At 35.5% G+C, this 22311-nt stretch overlaps 1 protein-coding gene across 1 annotated transcript in view; it reads right to left on the reverse strand.

The window, feature by feature from the left end:
* The window catches only part of CUNH14orf39 (chromosome unknown C14orf39 homolog), a 52541-nt gene that overhangs the window by 4698 nt on the left and 25532 nt on the right, over positions 1-22311 (reverse strand). Inside the window, exons 12-17 of the mRNA XM_039240782.1 lie at positions 21512-21597; positions 21168-21226; positions 14885-14946; positions 12900-13078; positions 11112-11250; positions 5787-5844 (exon numbers count right to left, since the gene is read on the reverse strand). Coding sequence (XP_039096713.1) covers positions 5787-5844; positions 11112-11250; positions 12900-13078; positions 14885-14946; positions 21168-21226; positions 21512-21597 — 583 coding nt within the window. The remainder of the gene's footprint in view (positions 1-5786; positions 5845-11111; positions 11251-12899; positions 13079-14884; positions 14947-21167; positions 21227-21511; positions 21598-22311) is intronic.

Raw genomic sequence — 22311 nt, forward strand, 5'->3', positions numbered from 1 at the left:
GGGAGGGTCAGAGACAGAGAGAGTCACAGACTGAAACAGGCTCCAGGCTCTGAGCTGGCAGTCAGCACAGAGCCCGATGCGGGACCCGAACCCACGAACCGCGAGATCATGACCTAAGCGAAAGTCGGACGCTCAACTGACTAAGCCAGCCAAGCGCCCCTGTAGTTCTGTTTTTTTGCTGGATCTCTGTCTGGCTTGGGAATCAGAGTGATGCTGGCTTCATAAAATGAGTCTGGAAGTTTTCATTCGATTTCTATTTTTTGGAATATCTTGAGAAGAATTGGTATTAATTCTGATTTAAATGTCTGGTAGAATTCCCCAGGGAAGCCATCAGGTCCAGAGCTCTTATCTGTTGGGAGATTTTTGATAACTGATTCGATTTCTTCACTAGTTATGGGTCTATTCAGATTTTCTATCTCTTCCGGTGTGAATTTTGGTAGTGAGTGTGTGTTTAGGAATTTGTCCATTTCTTCTAAGTGGTCCAGTTTGTTGTCCTATAATTTTTCATAGTATTCCCTGATAATTGCTTGTATTTCTGAGGGGTTGGTTGTAATAAGTCCATTTTCATTCATGATTTTGTCTACTTGGGTGCTCTCTCTTTTCTTTTTGAGAAGCCTGGCTAGAGGTTTGTCAATTTTGTTTATTTTTTCAGAAAACCAACTCTTGGTTTCATTGATCTGTTCAATTGTTTCTTTGGTCTCTATGTTGTTTATTTCTGCTCTGATTTTTACTATTTCTCTTCTTTTACTGGGTTTGGGGTGCTCTTGTTGCTCTGCCTCTAGTTCCTTTAGGCAAGCTGTTAGATTTTGCACATGCGCTTTTTCTAGTTTATTGAAATAGGCCTGGAGTGTAATGTACTTTCCTCTTTGGACTGCCTTTGCCACATCCCATAGAGTTTGGACTGTTGTATTTTCATTTTCATTTGTTTCCATATATTTTTAAATTTTTTCTCTAATTGTCTGATTGGCCCATTCATTCTTTAGTAGGGTGTTCTTTAACCTCCATGTTTTTGGAAGTTTTCCAGACTTCTTTCTGTTATTGATTTCAAGTTTCAAAGCATTATCATCTGAAAGTGTGCATGGTATGATCTCAATTCTTTTATATTTATTGAGGGCTGCTTTATGTCCCAGTATGTGATCTATCTTGGAGAATGTGCCATGTGCACTTGAGAAGAAAGTGAATTCCCTGGGCTCAGGATGTAGAGTTCTGAATATATCTGTCAGATCCATCTGGTCCAATGTGTCATTAAAGTCTATTGTTTCTTTACTGCTTTTCTGTCTGGTTGATCTATCCATTGCTGTAAGTGGAGTATTAAATCCCCTACTATTTGCCCATTCTTATCTATAAGATTGTTTCTGTTTGTGTTTAACTGTTTTAAATATTTAGGTGCTTCCATATTCGGTTCTTAGACATTTATAATTGTTAGCTCTTCCTGATGGATAGACCCTGTAATTATTATATAATGCCCTTCTTCAACCCTTGTTATTGTTTTAATTTAAAGTCCAGTTTGTCTGATATAAGTATAGCTACTCCAGCTTTCTTTTGACTTCCCGTAGCATGACATATATTTCTCCATCCCCTTACTTTTAATCTGAAGGTATCTTCCAGTCTAAAATGAGTTTCTTATAGACAGCAAATAGATGGATTTTGTTTTTTTATCCATTCTGCTACTCTATGTCTTTTGAATGGAGCATTTAGCCTATTTACATTCAGTGTTATTATTGAAATATGTGGGTTTAGAGTCATTGTGTACATTGTGGGATTCATGCTTGTGATGGTGTCTCTGGTATCTTACATTCCTTGCAACACTTCCCTCAGAGAGTCCCCCTCAGGATTTCTTGTAGGGCTGGTTTAGTGGTGACAAATTCTTTCAATTTTTGTTTATTTGGAAAGACTTTTATCTCTCCTTCTATTTTGAAGGACAGGCTTGCTGGATAGAGGATTCTTGGCTGCATATTTTTTCCGTTCATCACATTGAAAATCTCCTGCCATTCCTTTCTGGCCTGCCAAGTTTCAGTAGATAAGTCTGTCACCACTCTGATAGGTTTCCCTTTGTATGTTAGGGCCCTCTTCTCCCTAGCTGCTTTCAACATTCTCTCTTTGTCCTTATATTTTGCCAGTTTCACTATGATATGTCGTGCAGATGATCAACTCAAGTTACGTCTGAGGGGAGTTCTCTGTGTCTCTCGAATTTCAACTTCTACTTCCCTCCCCAGGTTGGGGAAGTTCTCTGCTATAATCTGTTCCAGGACTCCTTCAGCACCTTTCCCTCTCTCTTCTTCTGGGATTCTTATGATACGGATATTGTTCCGTTTGATTGTATCACTGAGCTCTCGAACTCTTCTTTCATGTTCCTGGATTAGTTTATTTCTCTTTTTCTCAGTTTCTTCTTTTTCTATAATAGTGTCTTCTAAATCACTTATTCTCCTTCTGCCTCTTCAATCCGTGCATTGGATGCCTCCAGTTTATTATGTATCTCATTTATCCCATGTTTTAATTCACCATAACTATTTTTAAGCTCCATATTGTTTGTACCCATAGTTTCTCTGATGTTCTCCATGCTTTTTTCAAGCCCGGCGATTAATTTTATGATTATTGTTCTAAATTCTTCTTCAGTTATGTTGCTTATATCTGTTTTGAGCAGTTCTCTAGCTGTCATTTCTTCCTGGAGTTTCTCTGGAGGAGAGTTCTTCTGTTTCATCATTTTGATTAGCTTTCTATCACTTGTTAATTTTAAAAGCTTGTTGTACACATGGCCCCTGCGAGTTCTGCTGTATTAGAGAGGACTCTTATGACTGTTCAGGGCCTGTCTGTTCAGAAGTATTCTTTGGATGGTGTCTTTGGGTTTCTCTTGTTGAGCATTTGGTTATTTTGTTTCCCTACTGGTAGTGGTATTTGGGACTCTCCACCATGTGTAGTTTGGCTTGTTTCTTGAGGCAGCCCTGGAAAAAGGATACAGACAGCCACAGAGGGAACACAGGTACACAAACACAGACAAAACCAATATACACGCAAATCCAGGCTCAGGTAAAAACAGCTACAACAACAAGAAAACAGCTATCTGGAGGGGATGGGAGTGGTTTGGTGCAGGTCTTGTCTCCAGTGTGTCCACTGGCCTCCCTGAGGCGCCTCCTTGGTGGCTGTGGGGAGAAGAATGGCGTAGCCCCAGTCCCTTCCCAACCAAGCATTACAAATCACTTCTTCGGTACGATCTCCCTGTGCTGAGGATGTAGCCAAGGTGGGCTGAGTTCTACGCCTCACATCCCGCCTCATTTCCAGGTCCCAGTCTGTGGCCTTTGTTATACTGCCCTAAACAGTCCCGCAGGTCTCTGCTTCCCTGTTGCCTGGGGTTTGGGTGGGGGGTGAGGGAAGTGTCACAGCCTCAGATCCCCCAAGCAGGGATACAACCTGAGTTCGTACGGGAACATAGCAACTTCAGGTCCATAGAGTCCTCATTGCTGTAGCGGGCAGCTGCCACTTCAGCGGGCTGCTTTCACGCGTGATGCAGCCGCTTTACTGGGTACCAGTTCCGCTTCACGGGGTCGCCACTGCCGCTTCAGCAGGCCACTGTTGTGCGCACGGCCGCCGCTTCACTGGCCGCAGGGACAGCCTCCGCAGGCGTTGTTGCCACCGGTTTACCAGGCCGCCGCAGCCATGGATGGTGCTGGGAGCAAGGCAGTCCAGTTTTTCCTGGCACCTTCTGGGACCAGGGCACCTAGTTTAAAGTCAACACCCCAGCCAGAGCTAAAAACACATGGTCTTTTTAAGCAGAGGTTTTTTTCTCTTCTCCAGGGACGGTTCTATGAGCAATCTCAGCTTTTCTTTCCTTTCCCCTGGACTCGCGGCAGCTCACCACCACTAGCCAGTTTATCACTCACCACAGCTGCACGCAAGCCAGGTTCCCTCCCCTCCCTCCATATCTCTGGGTCCCGTCCTGCTTTTATCTTCCCCAGTTCGCACTCATGCACTTGTGAGGTTTCTTTCCCAGTGTACCTTGTCTCTTTCTCTTCTCAAACTCCTGTGGCTCAGTGTCCTATGACTTCAGGCCTTCTCTGTTTGAGAGATGGGTGCAGGTGAAATGTACAGAGGTCCTTACTTCTCCACCATCTTGCCTCCAACCAAATGGCAGTTATTCATCAAAATCTTCTTCATATCATCCTTATTTCTTTCTCTTAATCCTTACATCCTTGCAACTCTACCTTCAGAAAGTTTAATGACCAAATCTGACCTCTTCTCACCAGTTCCACTACCACTATCCTTGCCACCATGAATTTTCACCTGTATTATTTTAATTACTTCCTAATAAATCTCCCTGGTTTCACTCATTTCGATACAGTCCATTCTCCATATAGCAGCCAAATAATGCTCCTAAAACTCATTAAATCGCATCAGTTCTTTGCTCAAAACTTTCCAACAAACTGCCCATGTCACTTAGAAAAAACCCAAAGTCCTTAACGGTCTTAGGGCTCCATACGGTTGGCTCTCTCTCCAACCTTTCTTATTTAATTTCCTACCAGTTTCTCACTCCTTATTTGATTCCTATCATACCAATTTACTCACTATCCAACAAAAATGCTGAGTATGCTCTCATCTCAAAATCTTTGCACCCTCTGCCTAGAACACTTACCCAAGTAGCTTGTCCCTAGCACCTCCTTCAGGTCTTTGCTCAAATGCTGCCTTTTAGTGATGTCTTCCCTGACTCCCTTGTAACAGAGAAACCACTCTCCCAATCCAAATACTACCCATTGCCCTTACTCTGTTTCTTTTCTTCGTAATACTTATCACCCCCAGTGAGAAAAGAGCTAACATCAAGCCTGCATTGATCCAAGCCCACATGGAAGGATGCCCTTTAAGTCCAAATTCTCACAGGACTATTTTCTTAGAAAATAGAGAATTAAAGTAAATGTGTCTTCCTAATTTAGTGTGGGACTGCACCTGAATTAGGTGAGGTATGAGTTAGGATGCAGTCTTTGGACCTTATGATTAGAATGGTATTAAGACTGGTGGGAAACTGAGGTTGCAACTTTTGTATTATTCACCATGACTTTTGTCCACAGTAGCTTTACATGTCCCATGTGAGTGAGGTGGCAAATGAAACATTATTATTTGGGTAGGTGACGGGCCTCTCAATGAGATAAATATGCTATACATGCTGTTATTTCCTATCCTATATATTTCTATAAAGCTAAGTAAATCTAATATTAGATTAAAAGTTGTAATGTGTGAGTCTGCCAATCAAATCTATATATCTACTGCTGCTTAGTGCACTACCTGACATATAATCATTATTTGTCTTTCAGTCTCTCCCACTGGAACACAAACCCTATGAGAACTCTGCATTCTTGTCCACTATTCTATCACCAGAGCCAAGGCAGTACTGCAAATAAAATATACTATATGTATACACATATATGTTTATATTTATATGTTGAATGAATCCATTAATCATAGGATAAAAGAAGAAAGAAGATCCAATAAAAGGTAAGCACTGGAGAGACAGGAAGAAATCCAAAAACTTCAGAAGGATGAGAACAGTCAACTATATCAAACACACTGCAAAGACAGTGAGTATGATACTAATACAAAATACCCATAACGTTTGATAATTAAGTCACTAGTAATATTAATTTGGTGGCATAGTGAGAGAAGAAGCTAAACTGCTACAAAAAAACAGTGACTGGTGCAGAAGTAACAGAATTTTAAAAGAATAAGCTGAGAAAATCAGAAACTAAATATAAGTTGAGAAGGTACATGTTTTTATATGTAGCAAACTTCAAATCGCTTACCAATTTCTTGTTGTGATGAAAGAGGATTTAAATTTCCTGCAGAATAATGTTCATTAAGCTGAAAAATAATTTCCATTCAATATTACTCATGAAGTAAGTAGAACAGCATAAATGACATTTATATTTGAATATAAATCCCGATTTTTCTAATAAGCATAATTAAAATAGTCACAAATGGAAACATTCCTTTTTTAAATGGCAACATTCTATTTTATAGCACACTACTTTTTAAAAAAGAAATCTATCTTTAAAACCTATCATTTACTTATATTAAAATAAAACTTACTGATTTCATTCTGGCAATGGATAAAATATTAAAAGGTATATGTGTTGTGGTAAAAATGATTCCTACTTTGGAATATTAATATAACCTAAATTCGAATTAACTTTTGCTCTATTCTGAAGGTCTTTTACAAATCAGGTTGTTGGTATTGTTTTCCTGCCTATAAAAGTAATAGGAAATATGACAGCTTTATGTTACTTCTGACCAAGTTTTGCTGCTAGAAGAGTCTGGTTTCTCTGTATAACAGGTTTTTTTTCTTTTTAAATGGGATCATGACATAGACTATGAAAACATAGTTTTCTGACCCCTTTTTTTCTCTTAATGTTGAATTATGAGCATTTTCCCATGTTACTTTTCTTCCAAAACCAGATTCTTTTTATGGCATTTTAACATTCTTCTATTTGGACATACCACACAGTTTTTTTTTAAGGTTTTACTTAAATTCCAGTTAGTTAACACACAGTATAATATTAATTTCAGGTGTACAATTTAGTGATTTAACACTTACATACAACACCTGGTGCTCATCACCCTGCATAATTCCCATCACCTATTTAATCCATCCCCCCACACATCTCCCCCATGGTAATCATCAGTTTGTTCTCTATAGTTAGGAGTCTGTTTTTTGGTTTGCTATTATTCTTTCAATTTGGACATTTAGGTTACCTGGGGGTTTTTTCCTAATACAAATTACAGTTGAATAAATACTGTTATGCACAGATTTACATTTCTTTGACAATAAGGAGTGCTGTTTTTCTCAAAGATTTTATGTCACCTGAATTACTTTTTCAGTGAATTGTTTATTCACCTAAAGAACTCTGTATATATCTTGGTAATCCATATAAGCTCTTCATATATTAAATATATTAATCCCTGGTCATATTATTGCAAATATTTTATATCACATTATCACTTAGCCTTAAAAAAATTTTTTTTAACAGGGGCGCCTGGGTGGCTCAGTTGGTTGAGTGTCCAACTCCTGATTTCAGCTCAGCTCATGATCCCAGGATTGTGGGATCAAGCCCCAAATTGGGCTCAGCACTGAGTGTGGAGACTCCTTAAGCTTCTCTCTCTCTCTCTCTCTCTCTCTTCCCCTCCTCCCCATGCTCCCTCTCTCTTAAAAATAAAAAGAAATTAAAATATAACAATTTTCTATGGAACCAAACGCAAACCTTTTATTTTCTTTTGACTTATCTTCCATTGTTTTAATGCTCAAAGAACCCTTCCTCTTTTTAAGATCTGATAAAGATTTAGTTTCAAGACTTTCTAGCCCATACCATTGATCAATTTATTAATCCTTGTACCATTATCACACTTTGCTTGCTCTAGATTTCCCCTCACCAGTCTTCTTTTCCACAGTATTCTCTTATTATTAATGTGTGTAGAATCAAAATACTATTTCATTCATAAAATATGTAAATTATCTTCTCTTTTTATCAGTCTAATGATGAGTTTATAAACTCGCAGGGTTTTTTTTCAAAAAACCAACTTCAGCTTTGTCGATTTTCTCTATTGCTTGTTTTCTATTTCATTAACTTCTCTTATCTCCCTTATTTTGTCATTCTATTTACTTTGGGCTTATTTTGTTCTTCTTTTTCTAGATTTTCAAAGTGGGAACTTACATCACTGATTTTAGACCTTTCTCCTTTTCCATTAATTGAATTATTTAAATATCAATTAAAGCTATGGTTTTGTTCTGGTTTTGGCAACATCCTACAATTTTGATACACTGAATTTTTGTAATCATTCATTTCAAAATTTTTTCTAATTTCTTTCATGATTTCTTCTTTGATCCATGACCTAATTACTCAGGATTTTCCTTCTACCTTATTATTAATTTCTAATTTAATTATATTTTGAGCAGAGAACATACTCTGTATGATTTCAATCCTTTTAAATTCACTAAGACTCATTTTATGGCCTAGAACGTGGTCTTGATGAATGTACTATCAGCACTTGAAAAGAATACAGAGGCACACCTCAGAAATATTATGAATTTAGTTCCAGACTACTAAAAAAATGTGACTATCACAATAAAGCAAACCAAATGAATTTTTTGGTTTCTCAATGCATATAAAAGTTGTGTTTGCACTATACTGTAATCTAGTAAGTGTGCAATAACATTATGTCTAAAAAATGCACACACTAAAATTTTTAAGTATCATAATTTATAACTAAAAACTATATGGTAACCTTCATCTGAGCTATCAGTGGGTTGTAATCACTGATTATAGACCACCATAACAAATAATAATGAAAAAGTTTAAAATATTGTCAGAATTGGGGCGCCTGGGTGGCTTAGACAGTTAAGCGTCCGACTTTCGCTTAGGTCATGATCTCGCGGTTCGTGGGTTCGGGCCCTGCGACGGGCTCTGTGCTGACTGCCAGCTCAGAGCCTGGAGCCTGTTTCAGTCTGTGACTCCCTCTCTCTCTGACCCTCCCCTGCTCACGCTGTCTCTCTCTCTCTCTCTTCTAGAAATAAATAAAACATTTAAAAAAAAATATTGTCAGAATTACCAAAATGTGACACAGAGATAAAAGTGAGCAAATGTTGTTGGAAAAATGATACTAGCAGACTTGCTTGACACAGGGTTACCATAAACCTATACTTTATTTAAAAAAAAAAAAAAGGCAGTATCTGCAATGTGCAATAAACAAGGTGTGCCTGCATATGCTGCGGTTGCTGGATGCATTGTTCTATAAATGTCAGTTAGGTCACTAGGGTTGATGGGGTTGTTCAGATTTTATAGATCTTTATTGATTATGTTGTCTAATTCAATCAATTGCTGAGAGGGGGGTTTATTAAAAATCTCCAACTAAGTTTGTGTTTTTTCTATTTTTCCCTTTAATTCAGTCAATTTTTGTTTCTGAGTATAGTAGTGTTTTCAGTATAGTTAACATACAATGTTATATTAGTTTTGGGTGTGCAACTTAATGAATTAACAAATTTATACATTATGCTATGTTCATCACATGTACAGCTACCATCTGTCCCATTACATTCCTATTACAATAACACTGACTTCCTTATGCTCTGCTTTTGTTTCGGTATTTTGAAGTTGTCATTAGGCACATACACATTTTTCATTGTTGTATCTTCCTAGAGAATTAGCCCTTTTATCCTTAAGAAATGTCCTTCATTATCTTTAGCAAAACTGTCTTGAAGATTATCTAAAATGATGTAAGTACAGCCATTGTGGCCTCCTTATTAGTTTTTGTGATTTTTTTTTTCATTCATTTACTTTCTAAGTTTTTATCTTAAATTTAAAGTGTGTTTCCATTACCCATTTATCTCCAATTAAGAGTCTTTTTTCTGGCTCCCCTCTCTTTTCTTATTTTCTCTATGTTCATCTGTTTTGTTTCTTAAATTCCACATATGAGTGAAATCATGTGGTATTTGTGTTTCTCTGAGTTACTTTGCTTAGCATGATATTCTCTAGCTCCATTCAGTCATTGCAAATGGCAAGATTTTATTCTTTTCGGTGGCTGAATTATACTCCAGTGTGTGTGTGTGTGTGTGTGTGTGTACACAAGATCCTCTTTCCCCATTCATCAGTCGATGGACATTTGGGCTCCTTCCATAATCTGGCTATTGTTTTATTTTTTTAATTAAAAAAAATGTTTATTTATTTTGAGAGAGAGAGAACTCGCACACAAGCAGAGGAGGCACACAGAAAGAGGTAGAAAGAGAGAATCCCAAGCAGGTTCCACACTGCCAGTGCAAAGCCCTTCATGGAACCTGATTCCACAAGCTGATAGATCAAGACCTGAGCTGAAATCAAGAGTCAAATGCTTAACCAACTGAGCCACCTAGGTGCCCCAATTTGGCTACTGTTGATAATGCTGCTATAAGATCAGGGTGCATACATCCCTTCAAAACAGTATTAAAAGTCATGAAACTTTAAATATTCATTAGATCTTAAAAGAGGAAGGATTCTCTGAGCATTAAAACAGTGGAAGATGAGCCAAAAGAAAATAGGGAAATTGCTGGATGTAGGGCAGTTCTACTTTTTTTTTAATATTTATTTTTCTTTGAAAGAGAGAGAGCAAGCAGGAGTGGGGCAGACAAATGGAGACAGAGGATCCAAAGCAGGCTCTGTGCTGACAGCAGAAAGCCCGATGTGGGGCTCGAACTCACAAACCTTGAGATCATGACATGAGCCAAAGTCAGACACTTAACCAATTTACCTACCCAGGCGCCCCAGGGCAATTCTACTTTTAACTTTCTGAGGAAACTTCATACTGTTTTCCACAGTGGAAACCAGTCAACTAGTGTGGTATCAGAGTGTAGGCTTAACCACTACACTGTGCTGTCTCTACTGATCAAATAAAATACATCTTAATTTTCAGTTTCAATTGACAAATACAGAAATAAGCACTTTACTATTCTATCATTGAGTAGTAGAATCACTATCACTATTAGAAGAAAATTAGGTCTTCTAAAAAATTAACTGATAATGTTGCTATGTACACATATGTAGATAAAAAGACTAATAACCTGGAGAATTTTTCACACTGAGAATATGTGAGGTTTGGTTAGTAGACACATGAACTATAAAGCCAAATTAATTTTAAACTACCTTTAACTGAAATTTAATCAACCCTATCCTGAAATTCTTTTTTTAAATAAATAGATATCAACTGAGGGTACCTGAAATTGAAAATAAAAACATAATGGGAAAACTCTGCTATACTATCAATAAAACTCAGAATCTTCTACAAAATTGCTGGTGCTTTGTACTCTGTCCCAAGACAGTTTGATACCAAAGAATTAAAATTACTTGAAGGATCCAGTGTACAGTTTTTATTTTTCTTATTTTTATTTTTTAATGTTTTATTTATTTTTATGAGAGACAGTGTGAGCATGGGAAGGGTAGAGAGGGGGGTATGCAGGATCTGCGCTGACAGAGCCTGATGCAGGGCTCAAACTCACAAACTGTGAGATCATAACATGAGCGATGGATGCTTATTAACCTACTGAGACACCCAGGTGCCCCTCCAGTGTAGTTTTTTAGAAATAAAACTTTAGCTTCTCATATTACCTGATCTGATGAGATTTCTGAATCAAACATAGTAGAATCAAATAAATTCAATCCAGGAGATCTAGAAGTATAATTCATAAGAAAAGAAAATCCAGGGGATTCCTTTTGTGATTGACCTTCAAGCGTTATATTTCTATTTCTGTCACAGAGAGATAAGAAATAATAAAAATGTTAAAAATATATTACTAAATACTGCAGACTGGTAAACACCATAAGAAATAGCATAGAAGTAAGAATTAGCACAGTAGGGAAAGGGAAGGAATAGTTATTGAAGTGACAAAACTCTTAAGAAAAAGATAACTTGAGGTGAAGAATGCTAAAGTACAACAATCAATTATGGAATGATAATAATGAAGTTCAACTGAGAATAAACTGTCGGGGTCTATTCTAGGTATTTCCATAGGCATTAACTTATGTATTTCTCACAGTAACTTTATGAAATCGGTATTACCACCCCCATCTTACAGAAGACAATTCTGAAGCATCTTACAGAAGACAATTCTGAAGCATAGAAAGGTTAAATAACTTTCTCCAAGAAATGTAAATGCCAGAGTGGGATTTAAATTCAGCAATCCAGATTCAAAGTCCAAGCTTTTAACTTTGAGGTTATACTGTCCCCAAGATACTGAAATCCAATGACAAGAATTTAGTCTTAACAAGAAGTCAGCCATTACATACTTTGCATAAGGAAGTTAAACTAGAAAATGATTTGGGAAAAACAATTAGAGAAGACAGTATACAACACAATGGTTAAATGCATGAATTCTGGAGGCAGAAATGCCTGGATTTGAATCACAATTCTATCAGTAATGAGTTGTTTCACCTGTGATTCTATTTCTTCTTCCTCTAATAATGTATTTACGTCTCACAGTTTATAAAATGCTTAGACACAGTTAATGCTACTGTTACATATAACAGAAATCTGAAGATACTTCCATAACTGTCTCCATGACCATCACTGAGTCACTTAACTTTACAGATTGGTTTTCTCATCCATTAACATAAATTTTAGTATATAGCTGCCATTCTTTTTACAGTTTTCAGTGTTTGAGTCAACAGCATGACTTTCACATATTAAACTTTTACTAACAATTCAAACTACAGAAGTAGAACATGGGTAAGAGATTCCTGAAGTGAAATCTGTTGGACATATGTTTTTTAAAAATCTTAAGGTTAAAAAAAAAACAATCTTAAGGTTTGTAGTTTCAAAAGTGATTAAAGTAAATAAAAAGGTTAAATGCAGCATTATTCTCTTGGCTGTAAGCTACAAATCTGTGGTTTCCAAAGTTAAATAATCATGTTAGAGATATTTCTGCCTACTGAGGTTAGTTGGCAGGTAGAAATTCTTGCTTTAGACACTACAACATAAGGGAAAATAACACCTGGAACATTCTTCAGTGATGTCCACAAGCTATTCTATACATGACAGTTGCTTTTTAGCTTGACATTTAACATTTTTCCACACAGTTTTTATCCTTTGGAAAATCTTAAATCTATATACTATTGCATGGGGTAAGTACTCAGAATCTATGCCATCTTCAGCTAAGTGTTGTAGGAAAAAAGGAAAAAAGGTTCTATGGAACAAGAATAGTAGAATGCTAATAATTATTTGAACAGGATAATAGGTACATGGAGGCTCATTATGCTAGTCTCTCCTTTGCATATTTGAAATATTCCATATAAAAACCTTTTTAAAGTTACAGGTACTAGACATTTTACTATTCCTACTAATATTTATATAATTTTGACTCAATATATAGATTCTTTAATTATTAATTAAAATCCTACATTTCAAAAGATGGGGTTTTAGGAAACAATAATTTCTCCAAAGGTTCAGGTGTTTTCACAGCTTCAGGAATTCTTAAAAATAAAGGAATTTCAGGAGTTTGTGGAAAATTCTCAGTCCTTTCTTCTACTTCATCACTATTATTTTCTATTGACTTCCCAAAATGTTCTGCGCATATAACCTACAAATTCAAAATAATAGAAAACTATAAAAATGAATGCTTTTACATGAACAAACTCATATATATAAAAATGTGTGAGGTAGAAAACACCATACTAATTATGTTATCTTTATAGACAAAATAACTAAAATATTAATTCATAAATGTGATATCAAAATATAATTGCAAAATATGGAAAAATAACTATTTTTAATTTTCTAATTTTTCTTTTCTTCCCAGATCTACCTCCCCTACCTCTACCTGAAAAATAAAATGATAACTAGAACATACTCAAATTGATGAAATGGTTAGGAATGACTTTTTTAATATTTCCACATCATGTTCTGATTCAAGATTGTATATAATACCTCTTTAAAAGGAAAAAGTAATTTACTTCTAAGCAATCTTATTCTCATCAGTTATGTTCTTTATACTTTTTTGCCCTTATAAATTCATTATACTATTTTCTCTGCAAAGGTTGACAACTTCAACACAAATGTTGCTTTATATCATTTTGAAGGGTAGAAATATGATTTCTCAAATGTTTGCTATACCAAATATCACTTCAGAACAATTTGGGTCCTTCTACCAAAAAAAAATTAAAATGTGCATTTTATCTGTATTTCTTTTTTTTGTGTGTGTGGTTTTTTTAAGTTTTTATTTAAATTCTAGTTAATATACATTGTAACATTAGCTTCAGGACTAGAATTTAGTGATTCATCACTTACATATAACACCCAATGCTTATCACAAGTGTGTACCTTAATACCCATCACCAATTTAGCCCATCCCCAACCCCCTCCCCTCCAGCAACCCTCAGTTTATTCTTCTATCATAAAGAATCTCTTATGGTTTGCCTCTCTCTCTCTCTACTTGCTTCCCTCCCTCTCCCTCTCTCCTTTTTTCTCCTTCCCCTAGGTTCATCTATTTTGTTCCTTAAATTCCACATATGAGAAAATCATACGGTATTTGTCTTCCTCTGACTGACTTATTTTGCTAAGCATAATATACTCTAGCTCCATCCACATGGTCAAATTATGGAAAGGGCCCAAATGTCCATTGACTGATGAATAATGAAAGAAGATGTGAGATATATATGAATGTGATATATATAATCATATACATGTGATATATATATATATATATATATGAATATTACTCAGCCATCAAAAAGAATGAAATCTTACCATTTGCAATGATGTGGATGGAGCTAGAGTATTTTATCTGTATTTCTTAAGCAGTATTCTACTATGTCATTTGTCTTGTTTTAACCCTTAGTAGTTACCTAGTAAAGTGAATATACATTGTCTACATCTATCATTAAAGTTTTCCACTATTAAAATGTATTTTGAAGATATTTTTGTGGTAACCACTGGTTTTGACTGGAAAATTATCAAATTTTACCAAACAAAACTGTCTTCCTCAGTTGTGATTTAGTTGAGGTGTCGTGTATATACTGTATATACAGCATATATATTATATAAATATGTTGTATACAGCACATATATTATATGCTGTATATACAGTATAACTATATATTAATACATTACATATTATATACAGTATATATGTATGTATATACAGTATGTAATATAAATGACAGCTCTTTTTGTTTATTTTCATGTGAACTTTTTGTGGCTTCATTTTTTTTAAATCTAAAACTCCTCTAAGGGATGGGAGTTTTAACACCATAGCAACTTGATTACTAACCAAATAACATCTAGACCTCACATAATCTTCATTAAACCTAATATGAAATTAAAGTGGAAACAATATTTTAAATTGGAATGTTTTGCTTAGAAATTAGAAACCAAACATTTCACTTACTTGTGAACTACATTTTGATTCCCTCAATGGTCTTACTGTCCCTTTATCTTCACACTCAGCATCTGTTTGTTATGGGACAACAATTTTTTTTTACAATTGTAAATAAAACAAACAATAAGAAATTGCCAACATTTAACTGTTTTTGACCCACAAAAATAGCAATTTCATATAGTTCTACCCAACACATAGAAATAAGAGAATAAACCCATATGAACAGTTTAACAAAGAAAAAGAGAATATCCATGTAACCACCACCCAGGTAAAGAAATAGAACATCATGCATACTTCAAAATGTCCCATATTCCTCATATCCTCCTCCCCATAGATAATCACTCTCCCAACTTCTGTTATTATTATATCCTTGATTTGCTTTATATAGTTTTATCACCTAAGTTAAGTCTATTTTTCCTGTTTTAAAAAGTTATATGATGAAATGGTAATATATGTTATCTTTTTTTTTTTTGTTCAGCATATGCTTGTGAAATTCATATGTATTGTTTCATTTAGACATAATTTGCTTACTTGTATTGATGTAAAGGATTCCATTCTATAAACACATCACAATATATCTATTCTACTAGCAAATGAGCATTCAGGGTGTTTCTACTTTGAGACTATTACAAACACTGATGATACGTATATTCTTTTATATTTATACTTGTATTTCTCTAAGTATATATCCAGGAGTGGAATTACAAGGTATAGGGTAATTCGTTTTACCAAATTTTAAACTATTTTCCGAAGTTTAGTTTCCAAACTATTTATCAATTTTTGTTGTGGCACCTAGCTATGCCAAGTCACCTTAGGAGCTCATTCAGTTTCTAATTATAATTTAGATATGGTCTCAATAGACATTTATAAGTGAGAGTTCCTCCCAATAGTTATGAGAGTTCTTACTGTCCTATATTTGCATCAACACTTAGTGTTGCCAGACTTTCTGAATTTGCTAATCTGTTGGGTGTGTAGTAGCTAACTGTTGGCTTTATTTTTCAGTTTCTTAATTTGCTGAGTATCTTTTCATGTTTATTTGCCACAAAAGTTTCTCTATTTGAAGTGCCTATTTGCGTCTTTTGCACATATTTCTAATTGGGTTGTCTTTTTCTTCTTGGTTTGTAGAAGTTCTTAATACATTTTTAGAAACCAGTCCTTTGACAGTTTTATGTACTGCAAATACATTCTTGGTTTTTTTAAATAACATCTTTGATGAATGGAAACTCTTAAGTTTAATACAGCCAAATTTATCCTGTTTTATTATTGGGCTTTTTAATTCTTACTTAAGAAAGTCTTTCCTACCTCTAATAGATGTTTTTGTTTGGCCATCTGAAAGCTTTATAGTTTTGCCTTTTGCATTTAAAGTCACAACCATGGTTTTCACCACAGATTAATTTCCTCAAAAGACAGGTTTGGGAGGCTGCTGAAAACAATCTTTTTTTCTTTTTCTTTTTTTAATGTTTATTTTTGAGAGAAGACAGGCACGAGTGGGGGAGGGGCAGAGACAGACAGGGAGACACAGAATCTGAAACAGGCTCCAGGCTCTGAGCTTTCAGCACAGAGCCCCACGCAAAGCTAAAACTTGGGAAAGGTGAGATCATGACCTGAGCTGAAGTCAGATGCTTAACCAACTGAGCCACCCAGACACCCCTAAAAATCTTTTTTTCTAAGATAACTACATGCCTTTTTGGGTATGAAGCTTTACCATATATGCTCAATGGTAGCTAGGACTATGCCAGATATGTGCATTTCCCCACATATCCGTATTAGGGGTGCACTGTTCCTAGAGATCAGCCATTTCTCCCTTATTTAATGCTCTGTCAGCTTGGTATATACACAGGATTATAAACAGGTGGAACAAATCATATGTACAGATGAGATATCATTCTTCTTTCCAGAAGAAAGCAGGAAGAAAATCCATCTGCATGGAATAAGCATATTGTGTTGGCCAAACCCTATTTTGAGAGTGGGAGAAATAGATTCAAATTATAAGACCATTCTGAATATGCATATATTTACAGAATTTTTCTGCCTAAATGAACCAGTATTTTTAAGTTTTTATTTGAATTCCAGTCAGTTAACATACAGCATAATACTAGTTTCAAGTGTACTTAATAATTCATCATTACATAAAACACCCGGTGCTCATCACAAGTAGACTCTTTAATCCCCACCACCTATTTAACCCATCCCTCCATCCCCCTCTCTACTGCTAACCATCAGTTTGTTCTCTACAGTTAAGAGTCTGTTTCTTAGTTTGCCTTTCTCCCTATGATCATTTGTCAGTTTCTTAAATCCCATATAGGGATGAAATCATATGGTATTTGTCTTTCCCTGATTGACTTATTTTGCTTAGTAGGATACACTTTAGCTCCATCCACATGATTGAAAATGGCAAGATTTCATTCTTTTTTATAGCTGAGTAATAGTGCATTGTATATCTACACACCACATCTTCTTTATCCATTCATCAGTCAATAGACACAGGCTGGGCACTTTCCATAATTTGTTTGTTGATAATGTTGCTACAAACATTGGGGTGCATGTATCCCTTTCAATTAGTATTTTGATATTCATTGGGTAAATAGTAGTGCAATTACTGGATTGTAAGGTAGTTCTATTTTTAATTTTAGGAGGAAACTCCATACAGTTTTCCACAGTGGATGCACCAGTTTGCATTCCCACCAACAGTATAAAAGGGTTCCCCTTTCTGCACATTCTCATCAACACTTATTGTTTCCTGTGGTGTTAATTTTAGCAGTTCTTACAGGTATGTAGTGAAATCTCATTTTAGTTTTGATTTTTATTTCCCTGATGATGAGTGATACTGAGCATCTTTGCATGTGTGTTAGCCATCTGGATGTCTGCTTTGGAAAAGTGTCTATTCATGTCTTCTGCCTGTTTTTTAACTGGATTGTATTTTGGATGTTGAGTTTCTAAGCTCTTTATAGATTTTAGATACTAACACTTTATCAGATATGTCATTTGTAAATATCTTCTCCCATTCCATAGGTTGCCTTTTAGTTTTGTTGTTTCCTTTTGTTGTGCAGAAGCTTTTTATTTTGATGAAGTCTCAATAGTTTATTTTTGCTTTTGTCTCCCTTGCCTCAAGTAACATACCTTGAAAGAAGCTGTAATGACTAATGTCAAAGAGGTTACTGCTGTGTTCTCTCAGATCTTAATGGCTTCCTGTCTCACATTTAGGTCTTTCATCCATTTTGAATTTGCTTTTATGTACGGTATAAAAAGGTGGTCTAGATTCATTCTTTTGCACATTGCTGTCTAGTTTTCCTGACACCATTTGTTGAAGAGATTGTCTTTTTTCCAAATTGGATATTCTTTCCAGCTTTGTCAAAGATTAGCTGACCATATAATTGTGGGTCCATTTCTGGGCTTTCTATTGTTTCATTGATCTATGTGTCTGATTTTGTGCCAATACCATACTGTCTTGATCACTACAGCTTTGTAATATAACTTAAAATCTGGAATTGTGATGCTTTGGCTTTGCTTTTCTTTTTCAAGGTTGCTATTCAGGGTCTTTTGTGGTTCCATACAAATTTTAGGACTGTTTTAGCTCTGTGAAAAATGCTGGTGGTATTTTGATGGGGGCTGCACTTTATGTGTAGATTGCTTTGGATAATACAGACATTTTAACAATTTTTTTCTTCCAATTCATGAGCATGGAATGTTTTTCCATTTCTTTGTGTCCTTGTGTCATCTTTATTTTCTTTCATCAGTGTTTTATAGTTTTCAAAGTATAAATCTTTTTACCTTTTTGGTTAGGTTTATTCCTAGGTATCTTACAGTTTTTGGTCCAATTGTAAATGGGATAGATTCCTTGATTTCTTTCTGCTGCTTCATTATTTGTGTGCAGAAGTGTAACAGATTTCTGTACACTGATTCTGTGTCCTGCAACTTAATTGAATTTGCAGATCAATTCTAGCATTCTTTTTGGCAGAGTCTTTTGGGTTTTCTATATAGAGTATCATGTCATCTGCAGAGTGAAAGACTGACTTCTTCCTTGCTGATTTGGAGGTCTTCTATTTTTTCTTACTGTCCAAATGCTGTGGCTAAGATTTCCAATATTGTGTTAAATAACAGTGGTGAGAGTGGACATTCCTGTCTTTTTCCTGATCATAGAGGAAAAGCTCTGTTTTTCCCCATTAAGGATGATATTAGGTGTGGGGTTTTTTGTATACGGACTTCTTTTATGTTGAGGTATAATACCACTAAACCTACATTGTTCAGGGTTTTTTAAATGATGAATGGATGTTGTACTTTATCAAATGGCTTTTCTGAATCTATTGAAACAATCATATGGTTCTTATCCTTTCTTTTATTAAAGTGGTATATCACATTGATTTGCAAATATCGAACCATCCTTATATCCTGGGATTAAATCCCACTTGATCATGGTGAATTATTCTTTTACTGTACTATTAGAATTGATTTGCCAGTATCTTGTTGAGAATTTTTGCATCCACCTCATCAGGGATGTTGGCCTGCAGATCTCTTTTCTAGTGGAATCTTTGACTGGTTTTGGAATCAGGTAATGCTGGCCTCATAAAATGAGTTTGAAAGTTTTCCTTCAATTTCTATATTTTGGAATAGAGAAGAATAGGTATTAACTCTTTAAAGGTTTGGTAAAATTCAGGGCACCTGGGTGGCTCAGTTAGTTAAGCATCCAGCTCTTGATTTCAGCTCAGATCATGATCTCACAGTGGGATTGAGCCCCGTGCCAGGTTCTCTGCTGATGATGTGCTCTCTCCCTCTCTCTCTGCCCTTTCCCGGCTCTTGTGTGTGCATTCACGCTCTCTTTCAAAAATAAAATAAACATTTAAGAAAATAAATAAATGTTTGGTAAAATTCTCCTGTGAAGCCATATGGCCCTATACTTTTGTTTGTTGAGAGATTTTCTTTTATTACTGATTCAATAGAATGAGCCATTTTTAAAATGTCAAAATAAAAGTCAGTGATCCACAAGTGACAGCCAAGAAGTGAAGACTTTTATATAGCCTAATGAGTGGAATAATTGTTATCCATACTGGATTATCAAAATATGTATATATGTACATGAGATAAATTATGTTACACATCATATTATACCTTATTTATTTATGTGACATCCTTGAAAATTTCCAACAGCTAGTTGACTGTAGGATAATAAACTCATACACATACATATATATATACACACATATATATCTTGTGACCTTTCTATGATTTTATTCAAAGAAAATAATCCAAGATAGTAAAATACTTAGGTAAAATATTATTCATAACAAGAAAAAAACCCCAAGCTGGAAACAAAAATTTTTTTGAGAGAGAGAAGAGAGAGCATGTGCACATAGTGCACACAGGGGAAGGGCAGAGGGAAAGGAAGAGAGAAAATCTTCAGCAGACTTCCTGTCCAGCATGGAGCCTGATATATGGCTCAACCTCACAACCATGGGATCATGATCTGAGCAGAAATCAACTGTTAGACACTTAACCAACTGAGTCACCCAGATGCCCCCAAAAATATTTAATATTTTGAGAGAAAATGGCTAAATAATTAAAATAATTCAATATAAAAATAATTTAATATTTTGGGAGAATGGCTAAATAAATAATAGCATATTCTTACAATGGCATATGATAGTCATTAAAAATAAAATATATTTAATGGCATTAAAAATTTCCTCAAGAATATATCAAGTGGAAAGAAAAGGATACAAAATGATATACATAGGGGCGCCTGGGTGGCTTAGTTGGTTAAGCGTCCGACTTTCACTTAGGTCATGATCTCGCAGTTCGTGGGTTCGAGCCCCGCGTCGGGCTCTGTGCTGACTGCCAGCTCGGAGCCTGGAGCCTGTTTCAGTCTGTGACTCCCTCTCTCTCTGACCCTCCCCTGCTCACGCTGTCTCTCTCTCTCTCTCCTAGAAATAAATAAAACATTTTAAAATAATAAAAAAAAATGATATACATAGCATGTTTCAAATCTGGGAGATAAATAAAAGAAAAAAAATACACACATACATAGAAAAAAAAAAAGACAGGACATATACCAGTATGGATGGTGTCAGTTACAATCTGAGTGATGGTATCTTTATTTCTTTTGTATTTTTCTCTGTTTTCCAACTCTTTTACAATGAAATGATGTTTTATATTTAGTGAAAATGTTTTTAAAAACTAGGCATGCATGGTCAGTTAACTAAAGATGCAAACAATCCAAATAATGTATTTGAATAGTATAAAAACCAGATATAATTTGTTATTCCCACTTCTTAGGAAAAATATAAACAGCAAATACCTGTATCTCCTTTTTCAAACCACTGATTGCAATTTGATTGTTTCTGTGGGGTTAACAATCTGTAATACAATAAATAAAATTTAGTATTATTTGCTGAGTTGGTAAACTATTTTAGAAATTAAAACATTTTCCTATTTTTAAATAACTTTGTTTTTTAAAGTTTATCTATTTTGAGAGAGAGAGAGGAAGGGAAAGAAAGAGAAGGAGAGAGAACCCAAGCATCACAGGGCTCAATCCCATTACCCCATTACCTCAATCCCATTACCTGAGCCAAAATCAAGAGTCGGAAGCTTAACCAACTGAGTCACCCAGGTGCCCAGCATTTTCCTATTTTTAAAAGTTACCTGAAATGCATCATATTCTGTGAATTTTTAACAGTCACAACATCTGAGCATTTTGAATGTTTATTCGCAGGAGAGTCAGTAGGTACCTGAACAAAAGAAATGAAGCATTAGAACTGGCTACACAAACAACAAAATTTTTTTTCTTGTCATGGCTACTGAAGGCTCTCCAAGAACATGGTCATCCTCTTCCTCCTCCTCATTATCAATAGGAACAACTACTACAAACATTAACTGAAACCACTACATACAAAATATTAAGTTAAATACTGGGAAACAAAGACTCTCAAGGAATTTGATGTTTTTTGGACAAGTATAACAACCATGCTTGGTAGTATTTTGATTTTTAACACAAACTTAAAATTTTTATCCCTGGCAATTTTGTCTCTCAGGGAACATCTGACCATATCTGGAGATATTTTTTTTTATTTTGTTTGTTATTTATTTTGAGAGAGAGAGAGAGAGAGAGAGATATCAAGGGAGGGGCAGAGAGAGGGGGGGAGAGAGAATCCCAACCAACCACACAAAGCCCCACGTGGAGCTCAATCGCATGAACCATGAGATCATGACCTGAGCAGAGATCAAGGGTCAGAAGCTTAACCAACCAAGCCACTGAGGTGCCTCTGAAGATATTTTTTACTGTCTTTTCTTAGGGGCAAGGTGCTATTGGCCTCTAGCTCACAAGATGACTCTACGACAAAGAATTATCTGCCCAAAAATGTCAAGTGTCATGGTTTAGACGAGATTGGGCGGGTTCAGGGTGGTATGGCTGTAGACTCAAGTGTTATGGTTTGGAAATTCTG

The sequence above is a fragment of the Hyaena hyaena genome, unplaced genomic scaffold (assembly GCF_003009895.1).
Source record: "Hyaena hyaena isolate Hyena2069 unplaced genomic scaffold, ASM300989v1 scaffold_181, whole genome shotgun sequence".
NCBI classification, from domain to species: Eukaryota; Metazoa; Chordata; class Mammalia; order Carnivora; family Hyaenidae; genus Hyaena; species Hyaena hyaena.